The following is a 13,852-nucleotide window of genomic DNA, read 5'->3' on the forward strand; positions in this document are numbered from 1 at the left end:
CTTTTAATCCATCGGCCATCCACCAGCCATCCTCCGGCGTGCGTTTAATCCATCGGCCATCCACCAGCCATCGTCCGGCTTGCGTTTAATCCATCGGCCATCCACCAGCCATCCTCCGGCGTGCGTTTAATCCACCGGCCATCCCCCGGCTTGCGTTTAATCTATCGGCCATCCACCAGCCATCCTCCGGTGTGCGTTTAATCCACCGGCCATCCACCAGCCATCCTCCGGCGTGCGTTTAATCCATCGGCCATCCACCAGCCATCCTCCGGCGTGCGTTTAATCCACCGGCCAGCCACCAGTCATCCTCCGGCGTGCGTTTAATCCACCGGCCATCCTCCGGCGTGCGTTTAATCCACCGGCCATCCTCCGGCGTGTGTTTAATCCATCGGCCATCCACCAGCCATCCTCCGGCTTGCGTTTAATTCATCGGCCATCCACCAGCCATCGTCCGGCTTGCGTTTAATCCATCGGCCATCCACCAGCCATCCTCCGGCGTGCGTTTAATCCATCGGCCATCCACCATCCATCCCCCGGCTTGCCTAGCTGCATAGCGTTGAAATTAATTAATTTATCCATGGAGCGCGGCGCGCTTCGAACCGTGATATTCTTTTAAAGTACAATGTATAAAAATTATTTTAATACTATAATCATGCGAGCAACTAATTCGTAGACCATCAGGTGACGGAACATAGTACTCAGCGCCAATGGCTGGTCTAAGTTAATTATCGTAATTGTTTTACTGTTAGCAATAAACTCAGATTTGGGAATATTTTGATAATATATGTTTTCGATCATTTTCTTTTGCATATTGTTATTAATTAGATATTTCATTTTTTTTATTGTATTATAATTTATTTGTATTTGAGGACAATATGTAAATAGATTTATCTCATTTTCTGTGAAAAAAGTAAGGATTTTTGGGTTTCTCCTTGACGAAAGAAGCACATTAAAATTACTGTGACGTAAACTTCATTTTTTCGATACTGGGGTGTAAAAATTACCCCAGGCGCCCGTTTCCGGGTTAATTGCCGGATAAGAAATGCGGAAATTAACTCCATGAAAGAAATGTGCGATATATGTCAGAAATTAACTGAAAATAAAACTATTAGATGACGACGAGATCCGATATGTGCATCTTAATACAAAATTCCAATATAACAAAGAAGTCAAACAAGTATCTTTAATACTAAGCCGTGGCAATAAGAGATATCAAAATTAATTTGAAATGTATATTATATAGAGGAAAGTACCCTATTATGAGATAGGATCCTAATATGAGATGGCGGGGTTTTTTCATGATGGGATCAACAGATGGGGCCTATATAGGGCCTTTTAGCTTAAGATATCTCATATTAGGATCCTGTCTCATAATAGGGGACTTTCCTCTATATGTATATGTATATTCGAATAATAGGAAGAGCAAGACAAATTAAAGCAGAAAAGTTTTATATCTTTCCAGAACTATTTAACATAATTCTAAGACATATTTCAACAAAATGTCCAAAAATAAAGTCAAAAGATCAAAAGTACGTACACTTTTGCACGGTACTGTAAATAATAAATATGTGTATTACAAACATAGACATAGTATATCTAGACCAAATATAGAGGAGTGGGAGTCGTCAAATATTAGGCAGAGATAACATGCTTTGTATCACTGGATGCGCCATACGTTAGAAAAAGACAGGCTGGTGATCGGTGATACAGCAACTATCTCTAGACTGACGTTCTAACAATGGGAAACGATAGATAGCGCAGTATTGTATGTTATATGTCGTCTATGATAACAAAACAGCAGAAGTGTTTCAATATTGATTCTTCAATGAACGATTTTAATGGAGCAGATTAATTAAATTTCCTAATTACGGTAAGATTTATATCTGTAAAGAAGGGAATACATATTCGAACGTGTTGTATTTGAAAGAATTGTTTGCCGGCTCATGTGTAATCCCCTCGAACCGCGCGTGACTCGAGGGGATTATATCGTTCCAAAAAAAAAAAACAACCCAGCCAATTAGGCAAGGCACGAAATATTTGACTTCAACGCACCCACCAGATTCGTGATAAAATGCGACGCGACCCGGCGACGATGACATAATTTCAGTGCTTATCGTCCGCGTTTGTCCGGCGTGGGAATTTCTTATGCAAATCATCACGCCGCGTATATACCTATATATATATATATATATATACCAGACAGGTCTGGAACGGTGAGCAATCACGGAGAGACGCGTGACTAATAAACGAATAATCTATGCTAATTCGCACGTTTTTCTTCGTAGAAAGAATACGCATTCGCTTCGGCATAGGCAATAAACACGGAAATTAATAGAATGATGTATTTATAGCCGTCTGTGAGCTAGCCGGAAAAAAGAAAATTAATTGAAAACGTCGGGGAATTCGTCCTTGCGCGCAGAAAACGACTGGTGCGAAAAGAAAACTTACTTTATTTCCCTATTCTATAGAATATAGATATAATCCTATACTCTGAGTCGTTTTGATAGATATTTTTCATACATACAGATTAACAATAAGTGTTAATTGTAAGTTATCATACATTGTACATGCACGCAAGAATGATGTATATTATGCACTCTTAAACGAACGCATTTACAAAACACGACAGACACCCATTAGCGGAACGACGCGACGCGCTGTATATTAATGATGTTATGTCTAGTTATTATTATCGTGAGGTCGTAATGTCGATTAAATCGTATTTAACTTATATCAAGATCTCCGATTATTTAATTTGTTTGGAGCGGAGGGATAAAATATAAAAACGAGGTTTGACAGTCTGAATTCTGACTTATTCTGCTCTATTTATATCATCAAGCTCACACATGAATCTGGATCTGGATCTGTAACAGCAGATGAATTAATCTTCTGCCGAAAGATCAATCCTCTTTCAGTTTATATTATGTTATATTGCACAGCGCGAGATTATGTAAATTGCTTCATATAATACACTAAAAAATTGATTGAAAGAATTAATTGAATGCAATATTTAACACTTTTTGTGTCCGCGGAATGTTCTGGGTTTTCACAGTTTTAGTGTCCATCTGTGAGTTACGAAATATTCCGGTTTTTTTTTCAGATTACTCCAAAGTTAATAACAGCGCGTGCAGAGGATAATAATAAAAAACCGAAAACGCGGAATATTCCGTAATTTGTAAATTGGTCAATAAGTCGTGACTCGTAGATAAAGGGGGGGTTGACAAAAGTCTACGGAACGGTCCTCTCAAGAAAGATTCGTCTACGAGGTTTTCGTAGAATTTTAATTTAAGATTGAAAATTACGAGTAGAGACATTAAGAATACAAAAGTTCGGGACTGGTGCATACTCAAACGATGCATGTGAACCGAGGAGACAAATCCTTTCTCGGTGCTCTCCTTTTATTTGTCGTGATATAGATATATGCATGTATATGTACCGGTAGTTGTAATAAATAAAAAAACATTAGATGCCAACAAGATTACCTTAACCCTTAAATGCCACACCTCTCAAGAATCTCGTAAATGACACATGGGGTCTAAAAGACCCCAGCATGAAAAATGTCTCCTTACTTATTGATTTTTTGATATTTAGTTATGAAAATTATTTTCTATGTTGTTCAAGGCTTAGAAAAGAGAATAAAATGCTTATATTGTTAAAATTTCAATTTTAACATAGTAAAAAAAATTAAGATCGCCAACAGTTAAAATATTGGCTCCAAAATCAAAAAAATAATAAATAAATAAATATGAGCTCCATTTTTGGAGGGAACATTTGAAAATATATCATTCTAAAGGGTCTGGGGTCCGCTGGACCCCGGGTGGCATTTAAGGGTTAAGATACACAGGCTGTTTGCAGGCTAAAGCTGACAAAACTTCATCTTTCTAACAATAGCCGGTTAATCTTGCAATTTAAGTAAATTGTTATAATTATTTAAATAATTATTTAAATCTATGTACACCCAACTCTTTTTTTACGCGATTCTTTTTACATGCGGTTTTTCGAAAAACTTTTGTAATCTTTCATACAGACCTTAATTTTAATTTCTATAAATAATAAATTAATAAAAATGTATTAATCGGACACATTTCCCCCCATATTATGTTAAAAATGCGAATAATACCTTACGTAGACTATATTTTTCAAATTATCGTTAATTATTGTAGCTCCAATTATATTTCGGCAGCTCGGTTGTCATTGTCAATCAAGATTCGATTATCATTTATAAGTTGTTCCTTTGTTCTTATTCTTTTCAAACTCAATCATAAACAGCTTCCTATACAAAACGGAGCGAATTTCTCATCCGCTGGTGAATCGCTCGTCAAGAATACGGCTGGTTACGATCGCATTATGTCTCGTGCTGTTCTACAGCCTCTTCGATATGATAGCGAATATCGATCTTAATGTGGTAACCATATATTTTCTCACTTCTAGAAATAAGCATTAAAATTTTCATTCTTTCTGTCTGCTCGGTTTCCAATGCTGTAGGCACGTTGACAACGATCTTACACGAATCGTCACGCGTCGCATTGGAATCAAGTACTAAACTCGCAAAGATACACCTCTATTATTATATTAACTTCGTGCAGTTTTATATCAAATTGGACTTGATATTCTATCGCATAGCTCATAGTTCTCGATTATAATTAACAAACTATATTTTTGAACATTTTTTATCGCTAATATTCAGCAATATCCATTCGAGAATACGATTTGTATACTTCTACTGGCTCTTTTTCTTGCAGATGACGAATAATGACATAGAGACTTTAGTGAATGACGGTTCGTATGATTCCTTAATTAATCCTTAAAAAGTATTTATTTAAAAAATATATATATTATTACCAACCTTTCTATTGAAAAAATACAGCATATATTTGTCTGTACAGCTTATAATTCTTCTTTTTAAAAATTAAAATGCATAGAATTTTGTTTTCAAAATAGTTTTTAATTGGTTTTAGAAAAAGTTTTGTCTAAAATAATGAAAATGTATTATTTGAAAAATTAAGAGTTAATTTTACAAAATTGTTTTCCAAAAACGTCCGTGCTCCGATTTAGGTAAAACTTTGTGAATAGGTTCCTTTTAGATAAAAAAGACATATACCAAAAGGATTTTTTGCTCCAAAGTGTAGCAACTTTTTTAACATTTTTAACTTAAAATGCAGGAGACATTTACACTTATTTAAATTTGACTTGCAATTAGATTTAAACTTACAGTTTTTAAATAAAGGCCCGCGGCCGTCATTTTTTAAAGTAAATTTTGTATATATTGAAAAAAATATGTTGTACAAAATTGTTTTAATATATCCAAAAATATAAAATAATTGTGCATTGCAACATAAATGATGTTGATTTCGGATAAGAAGAATGTTTGGGTGATAACAAGTGTTGTTCAATATTTCATAATTTTAAAAATGTTAAAAATATTTTTGAAAAAAAATGTTGAAAGACAGATTTTAAAAGGAGATTCTAAAAGGAGGTTTTCAAAATATTTTATAAGTGTGTTGAAGCGATCAGAATGTTTTTTCATCCAAATATCTGTTTATTTATAATGACACGCAAGAATTCTCAGTGTGTCATTTCTCGCCTCTTACGTTGCAATCTCACATGACCGCAGCGAGAATTCAGGAGTCTTAATATCTTCTTTTGCATGTCTTTCGGATTGTTATTATGATACTTTTGATTTCCTTAATACAATACACGTGTAGAGAAGTATATATGCTGTGAGTGAATAAAGTTTTCACTATAATACTGACAATTTTACAGACAAGCTATCAAATTCCTGTATCTTCGGCGTTGAGTCGGTGTCAATGGTCCTGTTCATGAGGTAAAACACACGCGAAAGTATCCACTGTTAATTTATTTCTTGCATCGCTTATGTTTGCATTTGTTACAGTGATATTCCTCAGGGTCAAGTTGTCAAGGTAAATGAATCCTGCGATCTTATTGATCAGTCGAAACCGATGATCTTTATGACTCATGGATTTATTGCAAATGCATCCACCTATTACTTTTCTGATTTTGCTAAGCTATTGGTGAAGTATCAAAATAAATGGAGTATGCATCAGCACCATTAAATATGCAGACGACACTGTCATCATCGCCGAGAATATAGAGGACCTCCAACTACTTCTAAATAGGATCTCAGAAGCTGGGCAAAGGATGGGTCTAAAAATCAAGACAAAGATGATGGTCTTCAGCCGCGCTAGCCACGAGGGCGCTTTACTGCACCTTGATGGCGTAAGGATAGAACGCGTTGCATCGATCGAATACTTGGGATGCCTGATCACAGAGGATCTGGATCCCGACCGAGAGGTTAGGCGTAGGATAGAGATCGCTCGCGGAGTCTTTAATAAGATGAGGGCCTTCTTCTGCGAAGACAACCTTTCCTGAGGCTGAGGCGGAGAATGGTTAAGTGCTATGTATGATCAGTGCTGTTATACGGTGTGGAGGCGTGGACTCTCAAAGCGAGAACGCTGAACCGTTTGGAGGCATTTGAAATGTGGGTCCTAAGGAAAATGCTGCGAATTTCTTGGGTCGATAGAGTTACGAACGCTGAAGTCTGGAGGAGAGCAGGTGCACGGCGAGAGTTGCTGATAACGGTCAAATGTAGGAAGATCGAATATCTTGGTCATGTCTTGAGAGGGGAGAAGTACCGCCTCCTCCAACTAATATTAAAAGGAAGGATCGAGGGTCGACGTGGAATCGGAAGGAAGAAGCTCTCATGGCTGAGAAATATTAGAGCATGGACTGGGGTGCGGAGCGCGGAGGAGCTCTTTCGTATAGCTGTGGATAGAATAACTATGGCCAGAGTGATCGCCAACGTCCGGGGGACCGGGCAGGGCACGTGAAGAAGAAGATTGGTGAAGGTAAATATTTCTTATATACTCCAGAAAAATAATACAATACAGTATTTCTCTCTTTAATCTCAAATACTTATATATTACATCGTATGTGACATGTAAAATATTTCGTAAGTGCTGAGCCTATTGCGCAACGTAAAAAAAAGCGGATCTATACATAAGTTTTAATTAATATTTGAATTTACATTTTATATATATATACATATATATACGTGAAATACCAAATTATACAGGGCATATCTAAGTTTTTTGGGGCAAATTCTATCAATATGTTTTATTAATGTTTATAAAAAGTGGGAGATCTACTAACATTTTAATGTCAAGGTGATTTTAGCATTAAACTTTGGAAGATAAAAAGTGCGCGACTGTTTATTGAACATGTAGAATCAAATTATAAAATAACTTGTACCATAAAAGGTAAGATAAAAATAGATAAAAATAAATAAAATTAAAAATATGTATTATATATTATTATATATTTAATAATGTAATATCAGATAGAATAAATAAAACTGTTATTCACAAACTGACGTAATAAATCTTTTTCTGATTGAACAGTTATAAGCAAAAAAATAGAGAAATGTTTAATAATTTTATTTTTAATAAAACTAGACTACTATATTTAAGTATTAAACTGCTATTTTAATACTTTATTGTTTTTTTTAAATATTCTAATAAATTAAGACTTAGTTCGGAGTATTCTTAACCAGACAAATAAAGCCGTTATCCACAAAAGTGTGATAAGGTTCTAGTGGAAACTCATCCAGATATTGGTAAAATGACAGTCAAAGTTTTAACATGCGCGACTTTCAAGGTATTTACATACAATTACATATTCTCTAAGAATACAGTAAGTTGCCGCAACAAACGATAGCAAAAAAAAATATATACAAAATCGCCGTTAATCGTTTTCCGTAGTTTTTGGGACGTTAAATACAATCCCGTTTACCAAGTTGCTTTATGTCGCGATTATGAGAAATTTGTGATTAAAATTGAAAAAAAGGGTTATTTTAGTGTATTTTGGCACATTATAATTACGATACGTAAAAAAGCTAAATAATAAAAAACGGCCAAATTTCGAGCAAATAAAAGATGTTGAAAATAAATTTAATAACTTCAATAAAAATATACAATCATGTTAACGTTTCGAGCCTTACTTGGCCTTCTTCAGAACCATAAATAACGATGAATAACACATTAAAAATATCTCGCATCAATTTACATCAATTTACCAACATAATTGTATATTTTTATTGAAGTTTTATTAAATTTATTTTCAACATCCTTTATTTGCTCGAAATTTGGCCGTTTTTGATTATATTTAGCTTTTTTGCTTAGTCGAGCGAGATCATATTGTTGTTACGATACGTAACATTTAAAATATTTTATTGCAATTAAAATTAATTATATTGTTAGAACTTTTATTTTTTAAAAGAAAATAGTTGTGTCAATTATGATTAAAAAGATATTTATGATTAATATGAAGGTTCTTCAATATCATAACATCAAAGTTGTAACTTTAACGCAATAGATTCTATATTAATTTCAGAAAAATTTCTTTCTTCTTCTACTCTTATTCGCCTTATGATTTAAGTTTGATTAATAATCGTGATATTTCTGGAAAGAGAAGCACGCACGGAATGTTGCATGTTCGCGATTTCTATCCTACAACTTCATGAATTTTCCCTAAATAACCGTTCGATAATGCGATTTTTAATTAAAGACAAAACGCAGTTAAATATGGCGTATATACAACTATTCGACTGAATGCATCGTATCTATATAAATACTTGTAGGCTATTACAATTGCAACGAATTTATGTGAATGAGTGTATCATTAACGAGTGGTCCATCACGTTACACATGAAACTCGGAGATGAGCAGAATATTCAGCAGCAGCATAAAAGTACCCTAAATATTTTAAAAGTTATTTTAATTTTTATTAATTCTTTATTAACATCAGTATAGAAAACTCGATATGTTCGGCAATCTTGGCATCTGGCTGTAGGGGAGAGTGGGGAAAGTACAAACACTTAAGGGAAAAGTTAAATAAAGCCGACGATTATTTATCAATTATAGAAGTCTTTATTTTAAATAAAATACTTCAGTTATTTGGCTTTTAACTACAATAATTAATATTTATAGATTATCAACATAAACTCGAATTTTAAACAAAAAGCAAAACCCTTGCCAGTCGCAGTTACCCGCCGCACGCACGGCAATACCGAATCGTAGTAGGGATAATTACAAACGGGTTTTGCTTTTCGTTTAAAATTATAGTTTGCGATGATAATCTATAAATATTAATTATTTAGTTTAAAGCCAAATAACTGGAGTATCATTTAAAATAAAGACTTCTATAATTGATAAATAATCGTCGGTTTTATTTAATTTTTCCTTTATATAGATGTTCGCAATTCCCCCACTCTCCTTTACAAGTAAGACGAAAAAATTACATCAAAAACATGGAAAATATGTAATAGTATTTACCTTGAACAGCGTGTGCACGTCCTATCGTCACGTGTTATTGTGCGGCACTGGGGGCGTTCAGCAGAACAAACCGCTCAGTAGCGGTTAGGGCTTGAAGCGATAGGGATGCGCAAATTGTCAAGAATGCAGTTAATATGTTTTTATTTTTCGTCAAGAATGCAGCTAGTCGCGATCGTATCATTTCTCGTGCTGCTCTGCAGTCTCTTCGGTTTGATAACGGCCGCAAACAGCGATCTCAATGTGGTAAGCGTATATTTTCTCATTTCTGGAAATAAGCATTAGAATCTTCATTCTTTCGGTCTGCTCGGTTTACAATGTCGTAGGAACGTTGACAACGATCTTACACGAATCGTCACATCGAAATTAAGTACTAAACAGTGTTATACTTCTGATATTAACTTCGTGGGGTTTTATATCGAACTGGACATGATCCTCTATCGCATAACTTATAAGAGTCTACAATTAAAATCAACAAACTACATTTCTGAAAATTTTCATAAATTTAATAAAAATTCTTTAATTCATATAAGTTTGTCGATTAAATAAAATGGAGCACGCTTGATCATCGAGCATTTGCGAGAAATAATATTGATCACAAAGAGGTAATAATAGTTTTAATCCCAGATGAGTATAGTATAGTATCTATACTTTTTTCTTTTATCTTTTAAGATTATTTAAATTATTTGTTGCTAATATTGAGCAATATCTGGAATAATACGATTTTTGTATTTTTACTGACCCTTTTTCTTGCAGATAATGAGTGATAACACGAAGACTTTAATGAATAATGGTTCGTATAATTTTTTAATCCTTAAGAAATATTTTTAAGAAATATCATCGACCACCTTTCTATCGAAAAATAGCGTACTTGACTATAAAGTTAATATTCTGCTTTTCTAAAATTAAAGTAAGATGTGTAGAATTTTTTAAAAAGTTCTATATAGTTTTTAATTGATTTCAGAAAGAATTTCGTTTAAAATATGATAAAAATATAATTATTTAAAAAATTGAGAGTTAATTTTACGGGGTCTCCAACTATATAGAAATCAATTCTTTAATTTTCTCTTTAGCCTGGAGTTATGTATTTTAAAATCGCTGAAATTCGTGAATAAAATTATCAATACCTTAAAAATATAATATTAATAAATTTTTTGCATTTTTTTAATTTTCGCTAATTTTATCACGCTTCAATAAATTTACTTTTTATTTTAAATATTTCGTGTAAATAATACATTTTAAATTGCAGAGAAGACTACAATTATTTAAATTTGACTTAGATTTTTATACTTATATTTTTTTTAATGGAGACCCGCAACCGTTTCACATTTCAAAGTAAATCTTATTGTGATATTTTCAATACAAATCTTTTAAGAATTTATTTAATTCTGTAGAATGTTTCATAATCTTTCAAAACTCCAAAATAATTACAAATTATAAATACAAACATACAATTAATGACAAGACAACTTAGTGTTCAAGCATCACCATCTCAAGTTTTTAGGTAGGATTTTCTGCTTTAAACGCTTTTTCAAGAAACTTCACAATTTGACGTAGCCTTAAAATTCGATTCATCTCTAAAAGGAGATTTTAATATTGAATATTAAATAAAGATAATTTTACACCCAGTGTTATGTAATAATACCAACAATGGACATGCCAGAAAAATGTTTATCAGTGCTACTTATTAATTTTTATTATCGAATATAAGGAATAAAAACGAGCTAATACACAGTGACAAATTTATTAATCGTTTATCATTACATGTATTGTTATAGCGAAATATAATTTCACATATTCTCTGCACTCGTCAAATAATTTACAGTTGCCAGTAATACTGTAATATCAAATATTGTACAAAGAGATTTAGTATAAGATTATTATTACTGTTAGTGTGGTATTTACTAAATTATCATTCAATGCCGTGGACCGTATTAATATCTTTTTTGCATGTTACTTCTTTCGGATCGTTATTATAATACTTTTAATTTCCTTAACACGATACACGTATTAAAAAAATTGGAGGTATATATGCCGTGAATGAAGCCGTTTTCATCAATACCGGCAATTTTACAGACAAGCTATCAACTTCCTGTATCTTCGGCGTTGAGTCGGTGTCAATGGTCCTGTTCACGAGGTAAAACACACCCGAAAGTATCCACTGTTAATTTATTTCTCGCATCGCTTATGTTTGCATTTGTTGCAGTGATATTCCTCAGGGTCAAGTTGTCAAGGTAAATGAATCCTGCGATCTTATTGATCCGTCGAAACCGATGATCTTTATGACTCATGGATTTATTGCAAATGCATCCACCTATTACTTTTTTGATTTTGCTAAGCTATCGGTAAAGGTAAATATTTCTTATACCCCAGAAAAATAATAAAATACAGTATTTCTCTCTTTATCGCACAAGTCATGTGAAAATATTTAAGACGCAATATAAAAGAATTTAATACAATAAATTCTTTCTTTCTACAGAAAGGTTATACAGTATTTTCGGTAGATTGGTCTAACGCAGCGTGCTATCATGACCTAATCTGGTTAAATCTGCTGGAGTATCCCTTCGCAGTAAAGAACACGCGCGAAATTGGTCACTACTTAGCAAGGTACGATTACTTTACGATGTTACATCAAATTAAATAAAAAAATGTATAATAAATATAAATATAAATTTAAATTTAATTCGAATTGTGAATAGTTTTCCAGATAATGTACTAATACTAATTAAATAATATCGATGATTAATATGAAATGCAAAATTAATACAGCGCCTATAATTGAAATTTAACTTTGTATGTTATATTATATTAATAACAACGACAAGTGACTATATTAAGCCGAATAAGATACGATGTTTTTGCCTTATAAATACATATTTATACGAATATTCTCTTTCAGCTACGTCAAATCAATGATCGACACGTGCCATGTTCCGCTGAAGAGCATCACATTTATGGGTCACAGTCTTGGCGCGCATATAAGCGGCTTCGCTGCGAAGGACCTTCAACGTTCGGGTTACGGCAAGATTCCGCTTCTCATCGGTACCGAACCCGCGAGTCCCCTGTTTGCAGATAACAATTGCGAAGAAAGATTTTGCGAGTCAGACGCCATACGTGTAATAGCTCTTCACACATCGCTTCTCGGGATATGGCACTCTTATATAGCTCACCTAAATTTGTGGTTTAATAACGGATTCAGCCAACCACCATGTGGTAATTATTATTTTTAACTTTTTACAGTAACATGTGCTGCTAGTATCCAGGGAAACCGCCGCGAGAAAGAAATTGTAAGTAAAGTAAAAATTTTTGTTTCAGGAGGGATAGTTATAGGTGAGCTTAACGTCATGTGTGCACATAATATAGCCGTCGTGTACCTTGCTAATATGTTGTTCGATGGTTGCGCATATGTTGGGATACCTACATCGTAAGTTTGCCTTTTTAACCGGTGGTACGCATTTAAACTTATATCAATATAACTTTATGAATTGTTCTAAACCAAAAGTCATATCGAATCGTATTAAGCACATTTACAAGACAGAGACCAGATTATAATTATATGTACATTATATACTTCTATTTTTTGCAGATCTAAAACAAATGAGCTTTCCGAGTATGTATAAATAAAAAAAACCTTTTGCTCAGAATTATTTAATTATTAGACACTTCCCATTTACTTTGTGTGACTCGTATCATTTATCATGGCTGTCATTTTTTTTTTCAGTCTTATGCCTGGTTGTTCTTCCAACAGAGCCAATTGCATTGTTGTGAATGTGAGGATATTCGACAGTAATTATAGCGTAAAGGGAGACTACTGTGTATCCGTTTCACCAGAATTTCCCTATTGTACAAACAACACTATTAACTGTCAAGAACAAGATGCTGTAAATTCGATAACAAATTCGATACTTTAATTTCATTATAATAGAAATTGAACAATTATGGTACAATTGTCAATTATATATGTATAGTTAGATTAAGTCACACGATGAGCACGTCTTTATTTAGTATAAATCCTTATTGTTGGAATCTTTGCACTGTTAATGATAAAAATAAATAAAGCACTGCAATATATAAAATTTAATAGAAATAATTGATAGATGAAAATTAATAAGGGATGCGAAAAAGAAACGAAAACAATTATCATCAGAAATCATTGCATTATCGTATATTTCTCACTCTTTACCTTGAAATTAAATCATATAATAATTCTAATTTTATATTATTTCATTCGTTTCTTAATATATTTTATTTTTAATATCATAATCTAGTATTAAGTTTCTATATTATTATTGATATTATATTTTAATATTTTTTAAGCTTTAATATCACGATTTAATATTTTCTAGTTGAATAATTCAGTATCATATAGTATTTAGTATATCGCGCTGTAATATAATATCTACAATTATATTATTATCTATATCACGGGAATTCTGTAATAATTCGCGACATATAAAATATTTTATAAGTGGGCCTATTGTGGCCTATTGCGGCCTATTGCGCAA

The 13,852-nt window shown here is 33.1% G+C and overlaps 1 protein-coding gene across 1 annotated transcript; it reads left to right on the forward strand.

Moving 5' to 3' along the window:
- Positions 1-9,426: 9,426 nt before the first annotated feature.
- LOC139768081 (phospholipase A1-like) lies at positions 9,427-13,470 on the forward strand. Its single transcript, XM_071697912.1, has 9 exons — positions 9,427-9,593; positions 10,104-10,140; positions 11,424-11,484; positions 11,554-11,698; positions 11,827-11,954; positions 12,247-12,560; positions 12,663-12,771; positions 12,934-12,957; positions 13,069-13,470. Exons 1-9 carry the CDS (start codon positions 9,456-9,458, stop codon positions 13,256-13,258), a joined length of 1,146 nt encoding a protein of 381 aa, XP_071554013.1. The 5' UTR covers positions 9,427-9,455; the 3' UTR covers positions 13,259-13,470.
- Positions 13,471-13,852: the final 382 nt, after the last annotated feature.

This window comes from Temnothorax nylanderi, unplaced genomic scaffold (assembly GCF_030848795.1).
Source record: "Temnothorax nylanderi isolate EJ_2023f unplaced genomic scaffold, tnyl_v1.0 TNYL_tig0014_pilon, whole genome shotgun sequence".
NCBI classification, from domain to species: domain Eukaryota; kingdom Metazoa; phylum Arthropoda; class Insecta; order Hymenoptera; family Formicidae; genus Temnothorax; species Temnothorax nylanderi.